Genomic DNA, 21,863 nt, shown 5'->3' with positions numbered 1-21,863 from the left:
AACCCTCTGTTTTTACATGTAACTTCATTACCAAACATCTGATTCATCCTGTGACTCATTAGAATCGGATGATTAAAGTTCATGTTCACTGTTTTTGGAGCGTATGTTTACAGAACGACTGGATGAGACTCAGTTAGACAGACAGGGAGAGAGGTGGTGTTTTAAAGCTTTCTTATAAACAGAAAGTAATGGGTGGTCTGTGTTTTAGTGCTCCGCTGTTTTTCTTTAAACTGCAGTGGTGTTTAAAAATTAGACGCTGTTGACCTCTGCTGGTCAGGAAGTGGACTGCATATACTGCATCAATGCCAGCGTGACCCCTGGTGGCACTGCCTCTACAACCGCTCATATACCAAATAAATAAGAGCATCAGTCAGCATAGTGAAATGCTGAAAGCGGTGCTGCAAAATGTCCAAGACAGACAGACAGTAGTGAAGAGAAGTAAGTGATTGGATGCAAATGAATTGACCATCCTGTAATCCAGTGAATCCTGGCGGAGGATTATGGTTTTCTCTGTGTCTCACTCATTCTCTCTCATCACCCGCTCTCACATTTTTTTACTGTAAGAGGAATCATATTTTCCATAAATTGTCATAATCCCAGCAAACAGCACAAATCACTCATGTGAGTGAAGAATGACCGGCTCACGCACTACATGGCATCCTGATGTCAGAATATTATCTTCAGCTGTGAGTAACCTACTTCTATCTATCTATCTATCTATCTATCTATCTATCTATCTATCTATCTATCTATCTATCTATCTATCTATCTATCTATCTATCTATCTATCTATCTATCTATGTTATCTGTCTCTGTCTGTGTGTCTAACTGTCTGTCTGGCTTGCTGGCTGGCTATCTATCTGTCTATCCATCTGTCTTATTGTCCATCTCTATGTCTGTCATTTATTTGTCTCTGTCTGTCTGTCAGTCGTCTGTGCAACCATCTGTCTCTCTCTCTCTCTCTCTCTCTCTCTCTCTCTCTATCTATCTATCTATCTATCTATCTATCTACTATCTGTCTGTCTGTCTGTCTGTCTGTCTGTCTGTCTGTCTGTCTGTCTGTCTGTCTGTCTGTCTGTCGGTCTGTCTGTCTGTCTTTCTCTGTGTGTCTAACTCTCTGGCTGTCTGGCTATCTGTCTGTTATCTGTTTGTCATCTTTCTGTCCATCCATCCATCCATCCATCTATCGTTTGAATGGATATGAACTCTTTTTACTTTTTATTATTATGCTTGTAATGTTATTCATAAAGTTAAATGTAGTAAGTGTAACCATTCATGAAAAAAAAACTGTTTACATAAAGTCAAACAATTATTTATTCTGTATTATTTATTTGTATCTCTTTTACATGGAAAGGCAACAAACCAGCGAATACAAGCAAAAATCAGCGAATGACTCAACAATTCCTTTGATATAAGGCTCTTTTTAGGTCAGAGCTGTAGTTTATATCAGAGGTCCTGGATGAAACTCAACCCTCCTTCCGCAGGTACCTGCAGAGATACATGATCTGAGGAGTTCAGGTGAACAGCGGCGGCCCACCTGCTCTCACCTCTACTGAAGGAATGGGGAGGACGAATTAGGTCAATCCAATCAAGACTGGATCCATGACATAAAGTGTATACAGTATATATTTAGTAAGGTAAATGTTTTTAACATCTATACATGTAACATAAATCCACATTATTTCTACTTGTTGAACATTTGTGTTGAAGAGAAATAATGCAGGACAAAGTGAAGCTTTGGAGAGATTTAGCTCTAATATGTCTTTCTGTATTCCTCCTTCCCTTTTCCGATGTGAAGATGGATGGAGAGCTCAACAGGGGGGTTTAAGTTTTATCCCTCTAGTAATATCCGAAAAAACATAAAGAGAAATAAGCTGGTTTTAACCTTTGCTCTTTGTTTCATTAAATCTGTCATCTGCGTGTAGATGGATGGGATGTATAGACTGACATTAAAACTGGTGTAAGGAGAAACTGCGCTCATAGCTGAGATGGATGGGATTTTTTCAAACCCTGAGAAAGATTACGAGTCTGATTTTATCATGTATAAAAGACCGATGGAGAATATCCCATAATGCACCATGTTTTGAGTATCCAGTGCATCCAGTTATCCCTGCCACAACCATGTAAACCAGGAAACCCTGTCAATTTTAGGCATATTAAAACTTCAAGTTCATCCGCTTAAAAAGTAGTCCGTCTGCTAATTTATTTAGCTTATATTTCCTGTCAAACTTATTTATTTTCTTATTTTGGTCCATATTATCACCGGTATTGAAAATGTAAAATTCATAACTGTCCTCTTGAAGTGTTGCGGTTTGAGCCCCATCATGTCTGTGCCCTCCACTGCCGGCATGAAATATTAATCACTTTTCTCTTTCTCTTTTCTCTTCTCTGCCAACAGCTGCCCCTGTACAATAGTGTTCCCTTCTGGCTGCAAACACACAGCGTCTGCTGTACAGACACATGCACACGCTCCCCACCTGCAGCTGCTCCTCTGATGACAGACACCACACTCAGGTAAGGCTCTATTTATACTTACTTTTGACAATGTAAGTTGACCTTAAGTTTTCAGAACTGTAGTGAACCATTGAACAAGGCGCTGATGGGGTTTTTACGATAAGATCTGTGTCCTGACAGGGGACGCGAGGTACGACAGGTATCACAATACGATACATGATTGAAAAGGTACCCGATGTGGTAAAGAGTTGATCTTTTTGTAGACATTGTGTGTGTTGTAAACAAACCTTTCATGTTTATTTATATGTATGTTTTATAAATTGCATACTAGTTTGTAATTATTATTGAAAGTAGTTGTACTTTAAATCATTTGAATATTTGCACTATTTGAAATGAATAAGCGATGGTTAGAAGGTACTTAGAAAATAAATAGTTACTGGTTACTTAACATTCCTATGAATTTTAACCTAAAGTATCATTTTTGATCAAATAAACATGTATAAACAAGTTTAAAGATAATTTAGTAAAGTTTATTCATGAATTGTTTAGCTGCACTTGATGAAGCATACATGTAGCTGTCTTGTTTGTACTCTTTGTTTATACAGTATATACTGGAAAACAGTGTGTAAAAGCTTGTACACTATCATATAATATAATGTATATATAAAACTACATTGTGTGCTTAATATCATTATATGTTATTACATAAAATATTATATGTCATGTATTACATGTATTATTAAATATTATATGCCATGCATTATATGTCCCTATTATCTGTCATGTACACAAAGAGCTGTAAAGTAAAAACATAATAATAATAATAATTTGTAACCATGCACATAAAACCCCAGATGTTTAACCACTTATAAAGAACAGGGATATCTGGAAGCTTATAGGTTTGAATTTTGCACAAACTTTCTTTGTTTCTCCTCAGAACCTCCAGGATGCATCTGTTACTCATGCTTCCCTTGGTGCTCGACGTCCAGTCGATCTCGATGAGCCACAACATCACCTACGACTGCACCTGCTACGAGGAGCTCAAAATCACCAACTGCACCAGCAGCAATTTCACTCACCTGCCCGCCGCTCTTCCACCCTTCACCGAACAACTGGACCTGTCCCTCAACCACCTGAGTGCCATCCGGCCCCGAGCCTTCCACAGCACACGAAGACTTCGCATCCTGCTCCTGAACAACAGCATGATTGCTGTGCTGGCCAACGGAGCGTTCTCTCTTTTGGAAGGACTGTTGAGGTTGGACCTGAGCCGAAACCGAATCTCATTCCTGAGTGAAGGATTTTCACAGGGTCTTGGTTCCCTTCGAGATCTCTCACTGGCGGAGAACCAATTGACCAGCTTGGACAGCAGTTGTTTCGTCCACTTTGACGCCCTCCAAAGACTCAACCTCAGTCATAATGCTATCGAGACCATCAAGATGAGGGCGTTTGGGTCCATGAGTACCCTACGCCAGCTACAAATCAACTCGAACAATTTAACGGTTCTCAACAATGGCATCTTCTCCATGCTACGAAACATCGAAGTCTTGAATTTACATCACAACCAGATACACTACTTGGACGTTGGCGTGCTTTCGCCATTGACCAGTCTCGCTCTGCTGGACCTCACCAACAACAACCTCTCCACGATTCAGTTCAAGACCTTCCTGAGTCTCAACACGTACAGCACTCACATAATGCTCCAAGAAAACCCATGGAATTGCGACTGCGATCTGCAACGAGTCTTCCGGAAGCTCTGTAACGTCAAGCGGCTCTTCCTGGACGACTACGACAACCTCACTTGCGTGAATTTAGACGAAAGTCACAGGAACTACACGATGAAAGAGGAGTTCTGCGTTGCAGAGATGGTTACTGTCCTGGTCATCACCATCACGGTGGTTATCACTGTTGTGGCTGCCATCGTCATGGCGGAGAAGAAAAGGAAAATAAAGAACAAAGAAAAGCATTGGACGGAAGTCGGCGAGTTGTCGTGCACATCGCAAGATTGAACCAATACAAATAATGTAAAAAGGAACATTAATCTTTCATTATACTTGTATGATATTATGCTTTAGGTTGTCAAATTCAGGGTTTCTGCAAATTTCACAAAGGTAAATTTTTAAGACCAAGTTAAAAAATCTAAGGAATAAATTGAATGGAAAACAATACGTCGACGTGGTCTCTAAATGTAAATGTCTTGTATTCGTAATACTTTAAAGTTTGAAAATACAATTTCCAACAGACCTCCATTGTTTTTTATTTCTATTTGTTGTTTCATATTTCAGTAGTTCTGCTCCCAACCAATAGAATATGGAAATAACTTTTACTGTACCTGCTGATCACACTGCAAAAAAATTCTTGTTTTCCAGTCTTGAATCAATAAATATTTACTTGAGGTGCAAAATTACCTAAAATTACTATGAGACATTGATCAAAAGGAAGTGAGTTGACATTAGCAGATATTTGTCAATGGCAGCTTTCCATACCCCATTGACAGATGTTTGTTCTTGTTTCATGCATAAACTTAATTTTTTTTTCAATTTCTCAGAAAACAAGACTTATTGGGTTCAATTTGCATCTCAATTAAATTAAGGATATTTCGATATTTGTATTGAAAAAACATACTGAGAAATATATTATTTTTATTATTTATATGTAACTTTTAATACCACTGACTTTATTAATTTAGGCCTTAATTTGCAGAAGGGCAAGTTAAAACTCAAGAACTGCAGAAACTCTGCATCAAATATACAATATACAACAATTTGATAAAATGTCATAGTGGCTGGTTCTTTATGTGAACCAGAAATGATGAAAGGTCTAAAATGTTTATTCCAAGTATGATTTAAATGCAGAAGAAGTAATAAAAAAAAATTTAATAAAGAAATCTGTATATGTATATATATTATATGTATATGTATATATAATTATATATCTTTATTTAGCTGTATCATTTAATCACTTAATCTGGTGGCAGGAGCTTTCTGAAAATAAAATATCTCTGAAGACTATGTTGTCGTGTAGTCCACACACACACACATTATCAGGTTCAGTTTCACTTTATTTCTACCCATAGGTTTATATGCTCACTTGTAATGAATATAAAGGTTCTGCGAAGAGAAATGGTTCCAAAAATGCTGAAATGTTTTAGTGTTCACCATACATGTTGAAATGAATATTAAAGCCTTCCATGTTTACACAGGATGGTGAAAAATAGCTGTTTTTGTGTGTTTGTATAAGAAATGAACCAGTGGAGTGGTTATCTGACCAAATACAGAAACACTGTTATAATTTCAAATAATTATTTAAAATTTCTTAATTATCACAAAACAATAATCTTACATTTAATATATAAAATAAAAATATATTTGCTCTTGATTTCCATGATTTTATAATCTATATTTGATGCCATTTGGATATTGTGTATATATATATATATATATATATATATATATATATATATAGAAAACGTCCAAATGGCACCAAATATAGATTATAAAATCATGGAAATCAAGAGCAAATATATTTGAATTCAATCACATGGGTTACACTAAAGCAAACAATTAATAAAGCCTAAAATATTTTTCACACACAAGCGGAGTAAAGATTTTTTTAACTAATATTTCATTTTTTATGGAAATGTATATATAGAAAGTGCATATTTACAGGGAGAATAGGAAAATAGGAGCTCTTCTCTTGCAGTTTTTCTTCCACTTGTTTAGAGTGGGCAACAAGACCTCATCTAGGGTTTATCCAGGTTATCTGGGACCTGTTTTCCAGTCACCTCATTGGTAAAAATGCCTTATATTATTATATAAATATGCACTTTCTTATGCACTGCTCTTCAAGTTCACATTTAAGTGCTGAGCTTCACTCTTAAGAGGAGTAATATTCTTCATCAGAAGCTGCAGCAGCTCTCTCAGATGGCCGAGCCTCACTGTCTTCAAACGCCTGGCATACGACTGCGTGCAAGTCGATCATCACAGGCTTCACTAAACGTATTTCAGTAGTGTGGCTCTGGATCACGTAGTTTTTGGGCTCATCTGGTTCTTCCAGAAGCAGACTTCTTGTAGGCCACTTCTTAGGTATATCCAAATACAAGACCCTATATTCACGGGGAGGTACTTTTGTTGGTAACATGTCCCACCACTCCCGCTTCTTTTTGAAGGAGACCTTGAAATTCTTCCATTTAAATAGGCTCTTTTCTCCCTGCAATCTGACTTGGGTCTTAGATTTCTCCCTAATTTCTTCTCTCCAGTCAGGTTGATAGCCTGGCAGTATGATGAATTCTCTTTGAAGGAAGTTCTCGTGTCTTTTGAACTTCCCATACCACTGCTCAAACTCCTCACGCTTCTCTTTTAACAGTTTTTCCCACATTTTGTTTTTCTTCACTCCATCAGAACAGAAGAAATCACAGTAGAGGAACTCAAGAACTCGCCACAAGAGACTCGAGATTTTCGCAGCTTTTATATTCCCCGGGGAAAGTTCTAAAAATGACGTCGTCTCATTGTGACATCAGAGAACCGCCGCAGTATCCTGGCCGCCGTCTGAATCCATGTGCACCTCCTATACCAGGTGTCAAACTTTTCATGCTTTTCTTTTTTTTTTCCACCTTGAAGTGTTCACTCAGAAGAAATCAATGTAGAGGAACTCAAGAACTCCAAAACCCACCACATGGGAAGTTTCCGTGGCTTATAGCCGTGGTCAGTTATAAATTGTAGAAAGGTCTTACAGAATGTCTGTATGATGTGAAATGTGCTGTTGTGAACCTGATATGCCCTTCATGAACTAGTACTAGTTTTTAGGCTGTAAATACAAGTTGCTGTCTCAGAATGAGCATCTTTTAACATTACAGTGTGTGAAAGTAGGCTATGCGGGCAGTACAATGTACATTGTAAAATACTATTAAAATAGTATGTAGTGTATCCTGTGTCACAGTTCTGATTCATCTGGCGTTGACAAAGGAAAGAGTGAATAAATAAGCTTTTCAGATATCATCAGTTTCAGTTTATTTTCAATTTCAAACCAAGATGTTCAATTGGGTCCAAGGGTCCACTTGTATGTAATGAATATCAGAGTAGTGAAATTCTGACCTTAGAGCTGAAGGGAAAATGCAGTCCAGCAGGTAACTGAGCTTAATGCATAATTGGAAATTTATTCATTCAAAAAGGATGTAAATAAAAAAACAACTTGTCTCTTTCTACAAGATGTTGCTTAGGGAGGAGCAAATGATGAGCCTATTCATGATTTAATTTGCAACAAAGTGAAACTGTTTCACCTGAACAAAGAAGAGTTGGGAAACGGGTTGTTTTCGATTTTGCAAAACAACTGATACACCCAACATAATAAGAAGCCTCCATAATGTGTTTGGTTATTAAAATTTAAATGTATGAAAAACAAAATGTCTGAATATTTTTAAAAGCATTATAATCTGTAATAACGTTTGTTAATGTTAATTTTAAGCAACCAAACAACTGCACATAGATCGATAACTAACGTGTGTTGTTTTTTTATGGCGAAATAATATTCAAGTAACAAGCCCTCTCTATTGGATGGATGTCCAGCAACGTCGGCGAGTTACTTTTCAAAAGCCACGCCTTCGCCAAGAGAACCCGAGCTAGCAACGTCATCACCTAATTAATATTCATGAGGTAAGCCCAACGTCAGTTTATGCGCAGGTGAACGCTGGATTCTCGCCACCAAGCAGCAAAAATGTCTTGACAAGGCATAAAATAAGAGAGAAAGTATCTGTTTATTAAAAGCCAGTAGACAATACACGGTCCAGTAAACGAACGTTCATTGGAAATGGAACAAAATCAACTTCATCGAAACGCGTCTGTTTCAAAGTAACCGACTCACCTGAAACTACCGAGACTAAGTTACAGGTAAATACACAAGGACTGTTTTCTTATAACATACCTACGCCTTTTTACTGTAAATATACAATTGTTTGCACAGCATTTGCTTGAGCTGAAGTTTTCTTCTCCATTTCCTGCATCTGTTGAATATAAAACGGCTTTTGTAGCCCATCTTCCTGGTTTAGTCGCATAAGTTCTCATAAGAAACAGAACAAAGTGGGTTTTAGAAAGAGCTGAAAGACTTTGCCGAATAAATATACGGTTTATCTTTTACTAAATGACATCTCAATAAAGGAAGCGCTGATACTTCCGTAAAAGTAGGACAGTTTTAGACAGGCGCGCCATAAACCTTCATTACGTCATTGAGCAATAAACATTCCCTGCGTCTTAATGTGCATACATCCACATATCTGCCCTAAATAGAACTGAAAATTACTAGTATCGCATAGAATTTAGGATGCATCGTATGCACATTGGGACATGTTTGTAAAGTAGTACCTGCTTACTACATGGTGGATACAGCACAGCATACACTGTGCACGGTTAATATACTTTTTTTATGTGACCTTGGACCACAAAAGCAGTCATAAATAGCACGGGGATGTGTGTAGCAATAGCCAACAATACATTGTGTGGGTCAAAATTATCAATTTTTCTTTTATGCCAAAAATCATTAGGATATTAATAAAGATATTTAGTAAATTTCCTACCGTAAATAGAAAATTTATTTTTTGTTCAGTAATATGCATTGCTAAGAATTTGGACAACTTTACAGGCGATGTTTTTAGATGTTTTTGCACCCTCGGATACCAGAATTTCAAATAGTTGTATTTCAGCCAGTGGTCCAATCCTAAAAAACCATACATCGATGGAAAGCTTATTTCATTTGATGTATAAATCTCAATTTAAAACAAATGTCCCTGTGTGTGTGTATATGTGAAACACTAACTAGTATACAGCAATAAACAATTCATATAGACCAGGGATCCTCAAATTTGGCCCACGAGATCCACTTTCCTGCAGATTTTAGCTGAAACTCTAATCAAAGACATCTGAACATGCTAATCAATGTCTTCAGGATCATTAGAAAATCACAGACAGGTGAGTTTGATCAGGGTTGGAGCTAAACTCTGCAGTGGATTGGCCCTCCATGGCAAGATTTGAGGAACCCTGATATAGACCCTTTTAGAGCCGACGCCACAGTGCTAGCTGGAGGCAAAACAAAGTGAAACCTGGAGGCGGCCAATTCAAACCAGCGCAGATTCGGCTACACAAGGAGCTGAAATTTTCATCTTGTTGTGATGTTGGGTGCCCGAATCGATGTTGTAGAGGCTTCAATTGGAAATTTTAACGCATACCTGCTGCCTCTGCCAGACAAAAAAAAAAAAAAACCACGACAGCTGTGGTGAAACGAGATAAAACTAGCAGACTGGACAGAAACGATCATCAAAAATGCTTGCGTTTACAACACTTCTTATCAGAAAAGGTTCAATAAAGTATTGTCTTTTATTGTTATGGGCGCATCTAAAGATTTCTTATGTATCTCACCACTATTTTGTGTATGAAATAATGTGTGCATGTGTGTAAAACAACAAATTGACGATTTATATGCTTAATAGTATATACATTGTTGTGATTAATTGTGGCTGGAATAATAGCTGTAAAAATAGTTGCCTGCTGGCATTGAAGTGTGTATATATATATATATATATATATATATATATGTATATGTATACACACATCTTCATGACTAGATAGACACTGTGAGTTTGTCTTAACTATACACGTTTTAGATGAGAGTCACTCAACCGGAGGGGATCCTGTCAGATCGTCCATCCTTTGAGTGAAAGCGTGTGCGGGTCGGCCAATCTGGTCTCGTCCATTAAAGTTAACCTTTTAAAATAACAATCGAGGTCCCGGACAGTGAGTGACCTTACATATGCAGGTAAAATAGGAATTTCTCCAGTTATTATTTAAAAAAACAAGCTAACAAACTTCATAGCTAGCGTTAGTGAAGCGGTCAGTGGAATCTGTCTGCCTCCACCTAAGCCCCGCCCACAGAAAAACGTCACAATGTTTACTAACAGAAAAAGGGTCTATAGTAGTATGCTACATATTGTCATATAACTGTCACATTATCATTTTGGAAATAAATAGTTATTTTTTGCCAGCAGTCGTAGGTCATCTGGGTATTCCAAACATGCATAACATTTGTATACTGTGGATAGTAGGCTATACTTGTACTGTAGTAATAGTAAGAACAGAATTTAGTATGCTATACTTGACATGCAAAACAGTGTTAATATATGAGTTTTTAATGGCATAATTTTGCTTTGAAGTTTCTAATATTATGTTTTCTGTTTAGTTCAAATGTTCTAAATTTGTTAAATCTCTGTAAAGATCTGTAATGTTTTTTTTGTTTTGTTTTTTTCCAATATAATTTGCAGTCTTTCAAAATCAACCTGAAATCAAAATTGACCCTTATGTACATATGTTCCTGGTCATACTGTATGCAGTTTTTAACACATGCTCAACATTTATTATCTTTAACTCAAACTTTAGAAATATCAAGCACACCAGCAAAGATGGCTGATGACCGTGTAGCCATCTTAACCGACGATGAAGAGGAGCTGAAGAGGAGACACCTCGAACGTTTCGACCGCCTTTCGCTTGAGATTCAATCAGATCAACCTTCACAATCATCTGTGGACTATGTACCTAACGATACAGCACCAACTCCATCCCCTCAAGGTGACATGAGCTGCTGCGAACGATTGTTCCTACGGATCAACCCCAACCTTCTTGTGTCAAAAGTGTTTTATTTGTTCTTCTATGCTGCATATGGTTCCCTCCATCCCCTTCTTGCTTTGTACTACAAGCAGCTGGGGATGAATCCCACTCAAAGTGGTCTCCTAGTGGGAATCCGTTATTTCATCGAGTTCTGTAGCGCTCCTTTTTGGGGCATTATCGCAGATCGTTTCAAGAAAGGTAAAGCAGTTTTATTGTTCTCAATGTTATGCTGGCTCCTCTTCAATTCTGGGATTGGAATTGTGCAACCAGCAGACATGACGTGTAAAGAAGAGAACCTTCCGACGACCACAGCCATGATACCGACTATCCACATTACCACATCTAACAAGACATTCCATCTCAACACCAGTTCCATCCCGACAACAAACCAGATGAGACGCCGCAGGGATCTGATTGGACACTACCCTCGGCGAACAATCCTTTCCTCCATTCAGTCTTCAGGCTTCAGCTCTGAACACCGATTAAAACGGGATTCCAACTTAAGTTTCACCATGGCACCTGATGAATTAGCTAACACAACACAATCTGACCAAAACACCACAAGGCCTGAGCTAAGCACATCCATCTCAGCATCCACCCCCAATGCCACGTCCGGCAGCACTACTCAAAGTACTACAACCAAAGTAAACCAAACACCTGAATATAACATGGACCAGGTTCACGCCATTTTCCTGCTGATTCTGCTCGTAGTCATCATTGGCGAGTTTTTCAGTGCTCCAGCCATTACTATCGTGGATACGGTATGTAACCCTTTTTTTTCCTCAAAATAACCTCAATATTAAGGCACATCAGTTGGTAGAGGCCGTCTTATAGGCCATGAGTCCTAAAACTGAAATTTTTGATTCCTAGAACAAAAGATTTCAATAAGCAGAACTTCGTAATGGATATTAAACAATATTTCCATTGTATTTAAATGTTAGACAAAAGACCAAACTACAATCCCATTTCCACCGTCTAGATGCTGGTGTTGGTGGTTGAGCCATTTCCCAATTGGAACCACTCGGGGTTTTCACAGCAGAAAAATTGTTCCCATGCTAGACCCTAAAACAGTTCTAATGTCAGTGGACGTGGGATTATTTATGGGCAGATTATGTAGTACAATATTTAGATAAATTGGTAGCACATCTATGTGCCCATGGTCCTACGTTCCCTGGGTTTGGGTATCGTAGAGTCAACTCTGGGAAGATTGTAACACTCCATAAATGCCATATATATCCGGGGAATATAGGAACCTGGGAATGTAGGAATGACTGTTACATTATTGTTCAATTCAAAGGAACAATAATGTTGTTCAACTCCATAATGAGAGAGGTTCTTATGGTGTGTGCACACCAAAAGCTAATTTAATTATATGCGCAAGTAGATTAAATACAAGTCAATACAAAGACACGTTGTTATGCGGGGCGACACGAATGATGCAAATTAGGAGACACAGTTGCTGCGAACACGCAGTTTTTGCCTCAGTCGCATCTTCCACGAAAGTTGAAAATTTTCAGTTCGAGTGGGAAATTCACATGACAATCAGTGAAGATCTTATTGACATGTCCAGTTTGACATGTCCGGTTGAATCAGAAAATGTGAATATTCGCTTCACTTTTGGTGAGCACACACCATTAGATCTTCCAGCACCAGCTCCAGTACTATTTCAGTAGAAAATAGGTATTTGTTGAGTCTAAAATAGGTTTATTTGGATTGTTTAGGTGACACTGCAGTACCTGGGTCCACATCGTGACCGCTATGGTCTTCAGCGAATGTGGGGATCTCTAGGATGGGGTATCGCCATGCTCTGCGTCGGCATCTGGATCGACCACACTAGCACTGACCTTGTCATCGGCAGCATGGAATGCTCCAAGGAAAATTACAAGAACTACCATATTGCCTTCATCGTGTTCGGCGTATTAATGGGAATCGCTTTGATTGTTGCTACTCAGTTTAAGTTTGATGTTCAGCTTCAAGACAGGAGTGAAAGAACCGAGGTTGGCAACCAGCAGCAAAACACCCAACCTAGAAGTTCCCCTGGAAGGGAGAACTCCGAAACCCCAACAATCGTCCAAGTTGAGGAGTTCCACTTCTGGGACTTGATGCAACTGCTGTGCGGTGTACAGTACAGCACCGTGTTGTTTGTGGCCTGGTTCATGGGCTTCGGCTATGGTTTTGTTTTCACTTTCCTTTACTGGCATTTACAGGACCTGACAGGAACCACAACACTGTTTGGTGTTTGTTCTGTCCTGAGTCATGTGTCGGAGCTTGCTGCCTATTTCACCAGCCATAAATTCATCGAACTGGTGGGACACATCAGGTGAGGTTTTTGTGATTCCTTGTTGGCTTAAGCCCTAAGTATACTTCGTTTTTGTACGCGTATGCTAGCGCATAGCCTTTCAAAGTATACTCCATTTAATGCTGTGTGCAAACGTGGGCGGTCAACACGTGCGCCCTAGAAAACTTCAATTTCGATTACAATTTTTAAACTCTTTTAAACCAAAGCTCGGCTATTGTCAATGTGAGCCTCTGTTGTTGTCTGCGCTATTTTATTGTTGTTGTTCCATCTCTTTAGTTTCATTTTCAACTGTGAAACAACGGCCCAGGCCAGTGTTGCCACCTTTTGGAACATCTGATTACTGCAAAACAAATTCAATGCGCATGTGCGACATGCACATACAAAGTATGCGCGGTTTACTATTCTGATGACGAAATTTATGTTACGCGCACTGTACGCTGACCCTCACGTACGCGTAAAAAGTGAAATATACTTTGGGCTTTAGGGGAATTAGAATAGTCTGGCTCAGGTCTGAATCTTGATCCAGATCTGAATCTTGGTCTGGTTCTGTTCTGAATCTTGATTCAGATCTAAATCTATGTCTGGTCCATTTCCGTTCAGCTTTAATTTGGTTTAGTTCAGTTCTTCAATTGACTTAAAATATTACTTAATGCAATACAACATTATATAAACTACAATGATACAATCCCATAGATGTTTTTAGGGTATTCGGTATGGTTGCTAGGTGGTTGCTTACTGGCCCAAATCAAAAGAGCCCACCCTCATGTATATGTTCTGTATTTTTGTTGCTGTTGTTCTTGGTGGTGTATCAGTCTGCTAGCTTAGCCAAATGCTAACACCAAATTCTATTGAAATCAACTGTAATGGTGTTTCAAATTACTCTTTACTTTGGTTCCATTTCGGAAGTTAGGATTCTACTTTTGAAAGTTGCTGTTTATATAGGCTGCAAGGCTGCTCACTAGGGTTTAGAACCAAACCATTATAGTAGTTTATTCTAGTCAAAGGTCAAACCTGTCCAGGTAACCCAAACCATCTCACTGCACCATGTGAATTCAGCTCATTTGGTCCTGACCTTGAATCAGTGAGTCTTTGTGCGTGGCGCTGTTATGTGACTCTGTAGGTCTGCACTGGGATCAGTGAGGCATTGTTTGGTTGAAAGGCCTGGTTCAAACGCACAAAGGCTTTTTCTGTCAGCGGTGGCATAAGTCCAGAATGCAGTGCACAGCTACAGTGTCCACTGCGTGGATCCTTTTACAGAGAACATAACATTAATGCTCTGTGGTGTTCAAGTTGAGTTATTTGTTTTAAATTATAGAGAAAACTATTTGACTGAATGACACAGCAGTATGAATTCATAAGTCATTTTCCTCTTGTAAGAGGCAGTTAAAAATTGAAGGCACTTCCTGTTCGACACTTTTATGTTTTATTGACTCATCTTTAAAAGATCACCTGAATAAGCTGTAATGATCTTTGAGATATGACTATGCGGTTAAACTAATCTTGATTACTTGTTTTACTGTACAGAGGAAGTTAATATAATGAGTCATCATGAAATGCACAGAGCACTTCAGAAAATACTTTTTTTTGTCCAATATTTCCACATTTAAAATTCACAAAAACCTATCTGGCTTATTAAAATATAAGGAGGAAAAGTAATTTTATTTAGCATTTGCATTAAATTAAACTTAGTTGGAACCATTAGCTATTAAATTAGGACTATTAATGTTTTTATGATTGCTGCTAGAAAAATGCTATTATTGTGTTTATTATTTATGTTTGTTTATTAATACTTTTCAAACTAACAATGAATTAAAAAAATATTCTTTAAAATTAATTTACTTTAATATATCAGTTTTTTTCTTTACGTTTAAGGGTTGAAACATGTTTTATGAGATTCCTGCATGTATTTTTAATAACTGTGTCTTGTGCTTCTTCTGTCAGAGTTTTGTACATTGGCCTGGCCTGCAACACAGCACGCTACCTGTATATCTCATATCTGAAGAATGCCTGGACTGTGCTGCCAGTGGAAGTGCTGCAAGGTATGAATGGCCAGTCATCAAGTACTCCATCCTAGGAAAAAGCATCTACAATCATTAAAATCTCTAAAAGTGATCTGTTGTGAACAGTTTATGTTTTAAACACCAGTTTTAGTCATAAAAGTAAAGATATGTGTGCAGAACAAAGAAAGGCCGGGGTTCATTTCTGGAGAGGAAATCAAGCCAGTTTGACATTGTCAGTTCCACCGCCCTTTCCTGTGGCAAAACAAACAAGAAGAAAACAAGCATGTAGATGCGTTACAGAGAGAATACCATCCACTCATAGGAATGAAGACCTGGAGCAAGTCTGGTTGCATTCAATACAGACGTTTTCATCTGTTCAATGAAACGTCCATGCAGCTACAGACTTGTTAGGTCTATATATATATACTTTGAAGTCTAAGCTAAGACACATACATTTTCAGGTCATGAGACAGATTTGTGTTTGTGCCCATAAGAGTGAATGAATGAATGGCACTTAAAGGAATATTTCACCCAAAATGAGAATTTGTTCATCCTCAGGCCATCCAAGATGTTAAAGAGTTTGTTTCTTCATCAGAACAGATTTGGAGAAATGTAGCGTTACATCAGTAACTCACCAATGGATCCTCTGCAGTGATTGGGTGCCGTCAGAATGAGTCCAAACAGCTGTTTGAAATTTTAAAAAGTCAATTATTTAAGACTTTTTAAACTTCAAATGCATCTTCTATTATATTGTTTTCTCTACTGAAAAATGTGTCTCTTCTGAATCAGGAGAGACATGGGCAAATCACGCACCATTTACAAGCGAAAGCAGTTCTAAACAAACATGTTTGTGGAGAGGACAACAGGGGATGGACATTTTCTGGAGGAAGCGTTATTATGGATTATGTACAGGGGTGCACATAAGTTTTTCATCCTGGTTCTCATATGAGAACCTGGAGATTTGGTTTGGTCCTCACACGGGCCACGGCATGTAGTGTGACCCATAAATTATAACTATAAAAAAATTCATTAATAATAGTAATAATATTATTATTGCACTTTATTTTTTTTTTTTTTTTAAATATTCAACTAAATAATCAGGTGTGATAACACTATTTTATTTTAAAATAAAAAGGGAGTATTACATAAAAATACAATTATTTTATATTAAACTTTAAAATAAAATGCTAATATTTTAGCATTTATTATTATTATTATTATTATTTGAATTTTCATCATTTTCAAACGTAAAATCAGCGAGATTTTACGTTTGCCGGCAAGTAAGCATATGCGCTTCCAGGTTTAGCGCTGCTGATGGAAGACCGTCAGTGAATGAAATGTCAGTTTTGCTTTGAAAACGGCAGCGGCTAGCCTAGATTATGCTTTCAGTTTGAATAGAAATCATATACAGTACAGTTTATCGATCTAAAATGGTAATTGTGCATTAACAGCTGTCATCCATGTCAATGTCAGAACTTATTTACACAGCGCATTTTTAATTTTGGTCGCGCATGCGGACCTGCAGACCACTTATGTGCACCCCTGATTATGTACTTTTTTGGCCTGAAACAACATTAAACGCCTTTAATAGTGGATTTGCTTCTAACAAAGATGCATCTTTTCACTTCACAAGACATTAATTGAACTGGTGCGGTTGTTTGGATTTCTTGTGGATTATTGTGATGTTTTTATCAGCTGTTTGGACTCTCATTCTGACGGCACCCATTCACTACAGATGATCCATTGGTGAGCAAGTGATGTAATGCTACTTTTCACTTTTCCAATGAAACAAACTCATCTACATCTTTGATGGCCTGAGGGTGTGCAAATTCGATTTTTGGGTGAACTATTAATTTAAGCCTTCTATTATGCTGTAAAATAAACACTGTGTATCTGTGCAGGCATAACACATGCGTCTGTATGGGCGGCGTGTATCTCCTATTTGAGCGCAGCTGTACCTCCGGCTCTTCGGACATCCGCTCAAGGCATCCTGCAGGGTCTTCACCTCGGGCTGGGCAGGGGCTGTGGGGCAGTAGTCGGCGGGGTATTTGTCAACTACTTTGGTATGAACAGTGCCTTTTGTTTTTGTAACCACATGACATTATGAATGCTAGTATGCGTATAAACATGAGGTTGTCTTGTTTTTCAGGTGCTGCCGAAACATTCAGGGGAATAGGAATGACCTCGCTTGTTATTTTGCTGATCTTTTCATTAATTATGTGCATCACTGGCCAGAATGAGAAAAAAGGTAAGCAACAACATCTCGTATATATTGCTTATTCTTTTAAAATAAGAGCTGAATTGGTTTTGTTCTTGCTGTTTTGTGTTGTTGTTGTTGTTTTGTTTAGTTTTTTTAGGGTTTGGTTTGTGGTGCCCTGGTTCATTTTGCTTCTGTTTAGTTCAGTTCTGTTTGCTGTTACTTTGTTGGTTTTTTGTTTAATTCAGTTTACTTTTTTCTTTTGCTTTGTTGTCTGTTTTTGGCCTTTCTGTTTAGTTTAATTCAGTTTTTTCATGATGTTGTTTTTTTGTGCCTTTTTGTATTTTGTGTATTGAATTTAAGTAAATAAGTAGCTATATAATCGTGTAATTCTAATACAGTATAAGTGCATCTTCAAAAATTATAGCAAAAACTGTCGTTAAAAAGTGTGCCCTTTGCAAATAGTGCGAAAAAATTAGACTTTGTTGCACAATGTGAGCAAACCAACTAAAATGCCGTCTCCAGTAAGTCCAGCAGTTTAGTGCAGCAGTTCATTTGGATGGTTTGGTCAAATGATTTTCTGATATGTTGTTTAGTTTCGAAGCTTCAATAAACTGTTTTAGCCTACTAATGGATAGAGTATTTAAATTACGACAAGCTTAAACATGTAAGTATTTTCATTCACACTTTTTTCATTCACAAATTTGCTTCAATTTAATGTTTGTTTGTTTTTTACCCCGCAGAGGACAAGATGCTAGCAGAGAACATTCCTATCCCATCCAGTCCTGTTCCCATAGCAACCATTGACCTGGTTCAGAACACAGATGCGGCCGCACCTGCACAACCCGAATCCAAACTTCCGGCTCGGAAAACACGGCACCAGGAGGAGCTGGAGGATCTGAACAAGCCCGCTTGGGTTCCCTCTGGTTCGCCATTGGTTACAGTCGTTCTACTGTTTTACCAAATCAGAGACATGGTCATCATTGCAAAGACCCCTGTTGAGATCCAGCCCCTTCAGGTAGTACAAAGGATCATGGGAAAATAAGAGGAGGATGGTGGTGAATAATATGACTATTGATCAAATGTTGAGTATTTTCTTTCTCTTTTTCATGCATTCTGCGGCAGAAAGGTGAGAATGTGTAGATTAAGTTGAAAATTATGTAACTATATGTTTTTATTTTTATTTTAGTTTTTCAGATATTCAAATTCATAGAACAATTTCCACCCTCATTTTTATACTTAGATTTTTTATAAATTAGTTAAATTAGAGCACACATGCACTACTATTTAGTTTGGGGTTAGTAAGATTTATTTATTTATTTTCAAATGTTTTTGAAGTCTCTTCTGCTCAGCAAGGCTATATTTATTAAATTAAAAATACAGAAAAAAAAGTAATTAGGTGAAATATTTTTACAATTTAAAATGGCTTTTTTACCAGCATCATTACTCCAGTCTCCAGTGTCACACTATCCATCAGAAATCATTCTAATATGCCAATTTGATGCTGAAAACAGTTGTGCGGCTTAATATTTTTGTAGAATCTGTGATTATTTTTATTTATTTATTTTTTCAGGAGTCTTTGATGAATAGAAAGTTCAAAAGAACAACATTTATTTGAAATAGAAATCATTTACTGTCATTTTGAGTCCTTGCAGAATAATATGTATTTCTTTTTTATTAAAAAGGCAACTTAGTAAGCCCAAACTGAACAATAATAAAACAGTATAAAATACAAAACAAGGTGAAAAATTAATTTTGTTCATTTCTTTTTTTCACTCAGTAGGGGAAAAAACATGACAAAATGACACAATATTATAAAATATTTTTAAGCACCAAAACTTTGAAACCAAATAAGAATTTTTGATTTCGGATGGTTGGTCATATGAGATTGTCAGATTTTTATTTCATCATTATCATTCTGAATTCAAACAATGAAAACAATCGTTTTATTGTCTCTGGGGTGAAAAATGGCTCTCACATACAAGTAAAGCACATGAAAGAAAAGAAAAAAAGAATTTTTTTTTTTTTTTTTCCCAAAAACTGACAAACTTGTTATCAGGCAAAAAGTTTAGTTACCTAAATTAGTCAGCAACTAAATAATGAACAGTAATTTCTCAATACAATGAACACATTATGATATTTTGTACTTGTATTGTGTGCCAAACTCTAAGATGCATTTATGTTTATAAAGTATTATGCATGTTTTTTTTGCCCTAGAAATAATTTTTGGTGAAAAAATGTCTCTATTTCTCTAACTAGGACATAGATGAGATTCCCCCAGAATATCAAGATCACGACCAATCACCTCCCATCGTTGGCAATGGCGTGCGACAGGAAAGTGCTCTCAGCGGGCTCCAGTCCCAGGAGGACCCCGGGCCCCGAGGGGCCGCCTCACAGCTGGAATTCCCAACACGGGACACACAGCCTGTATTACATGCAAACAGCTGATGGCACAAACTGACTCTGTAACCTGTGGGTATTTTCTCTTCACATAGTGATTTTGTTTTCGTTGTGAAGAGTTTTTACAAACTTTGTGGGAAAATCCAAGGAAGAAGAAGGAACTTTTCTGTATAAGTGACCTTTGTTTGATTTTTAACTTATTTCCAGGTGTTTTGCACATCCAATAAATAAAGCCTGGCAAGTTTTAAACTGTAACATGTTCCTGTTTTTACTTTCTTCGACCTGTAGAGGGCAGCAGTGCCTGGGCATTTTGCCCATTTACAATTTATGAGGCCTTAAATAATTGCGAATATCTTCCTTGTGAATACTTTGTGAATTTAAAAAGGTGAAACCTCATTAATTACACTTACTAATGTCAACGTCATTGAGTTGAATAACAGGGACATTTACTTTCACACTTTCACCTATGACTTTAGATAAAGGTGTAAAAGAGATTTTTACAAGGGGATTTCTCATATTTTTATTTTTGCGTGTGTCACCGTCCCAAGCACCTTTCTCATCATTAAAGACACCAGCAATAGATCATCATCTAGTCCGCTTGACCTAGTCGATGATTAGCCAACAGTGGAGGGCAGACATCTCTTGTTCTCATGGAAACCAGACCATAATGTTTTGCTTGCTCTGTGCAGTGGCTTCTTGGTAATAATCAGACTTGAATTACCTGCTATAATGTTTGCTAAACATGTTTTTTTTATTATTATTCCCAGAATTCACATCTTTCTGCAGAATCAAACACCTTATTTGCAGCACACACCCACTCACAGCACAGATTTAATCTCTGGTGGGATTAGCTGTCACTAACGCAATATGCCCAGCAACAATGCTTTGCCAAGTGTCGGAAATCAGTTCAATGCAATTTATGATATCACAATGTCTGGACGAGACAAAAAAATAGTGACAACAAAATGCTTGTATCTAATCTGAAGTTCAGTTCTGTTTGTCTCATGTTTTTTTCCCCATTCTGTTTAGTTCAGTGTTTTGTTTTTTCCATTTTATTAGTTTTAATTTTGGATTTGTGTTTAACTTTATTTCATAGTTTAGCTTTGGTTAGTGTAGCGTTTTGTCATTTTATTTTTATTTATTTTTTGGGGGGGTTGGTGTCATGTTTAAATTTTTAATGTCCTTTTTGTTTAGTTTTGGTACAGTTTTGTTCCTCTATTTATTTTTGTCTTTTTTGTTCAGTTTAGTTTTGTTGGTTAACAATTTTATTTCATGGTATAGATTTGTTTCTTTAGTGTAGTGTTGTTTTTTTCATCCTTTTAATATAGTTCAGTACAGTTTTGGTGTTTTTTTGTTTGTTTGTTTGCCTTTTTGTTCAGTTTTGTTTAGTCTCATGTTGTTTTGTGTTTTTAGTTTCTATTGTTGTTCCGTTTTGTTTGTTTTTAATGTTGGGTTTTTGTTTGTTTGTTTTTTGCAGATGTTATTTGGTTCTTCATAACAGTATAGTTTAAATATTATTCATGCCCACACTAGCATTAGAATTACATTAAATGTGAGATCAAGGAAAGAAATCATCCCAAATGTTTTTTTTTTTATTATTATTCTTCTACACTAATGGCTCTGTGGAAATTAATAACATAATTATTGTGGGCATGGAGTCAATCTGATAAAGGTCGTTTGGTTTGGATTGGAAGGGCTGAGTCATGCACTGAGAAAGTGTTGTGGAGCGATTCCAGGTGACTACAGCTGGTCTCTGACATATATTAATGTAGACAGCTGCCACGCTCACACACCAGAAACACTGCCTGATTCAGTTTCACATGCAGATAAACTTTGGCTGGAAATAGCATTATCCAAGAGTCTTTAGT

At 37.3% G+C, this 21,863-nt stretch overlaps 1 protein-coding gene across 2 annotated transcripts; it reads left to right on the top strand.

Annotated features, from left to right (window-relative positions):
• The first annotated feature begins 8,086 nt into the window (after positions 1 to 8,086).
• On the top strand, positions 8,087 to 20,249 carry LOC306867408 (major facilitator superfamily domain-containing protein 6-A-like). 2 transcript variants are annotated; one of them, XM_079413045.1, is made up of 9 exons: positions 8,122 to 8,336; positions 10,103 to 10,254; positions 10,872 to 11,860; positions 12,821 to 13,419; positions 15,340 to 15,437; positions 17,300 to 17,461; positions 17,548 to 17,646; positions 18,339 to 18,613; positions 19,855 to 20,249. In XM_079413045.1, exons 3-9 carry the CDS (start codon positions 10,895 to 10,897, stop codon positions 20,041 to 20,043), a joined length of 2,388 nt encoding a protein of 795 aa, XP_079269171.1. In that variant the 5' UTR covers positions 8,122 to 8,336; positions 10,103 to 10,254; positions 10,872 to 10,894; the 3' UTR covers positions 20,044 to 20,249. The 2 variants fall into 2 exon arrangements, with proteins under 2 accessions (XP_079269170.1, XP_079269171.1); XM_079413044.1 differs by lacking the exon at positions 10,103 to 10,254 and having other exon boundaries at positions 8,087 to 8,336.
• The last annotated feature ends 1,614 nt before the right edge of the window (positions 20,250 to 21,863 follow it).

Source organism: Barbus barbus (genome assembly GCF_936440315.1).
Source record: "Barbus barbus genome assembly, chromosome: 49".
NCBI lineage: Eukaryota > Metazoa > Chordata > Actinopteri > Cypriniformes > Cyprinidae > Barbus > Barbus barbus.
The sequence above is the reverse complement of the archived record's forward strand: the minus strand, read 5'-3'. Positions and strand labels throughout refer to the sequence as shown.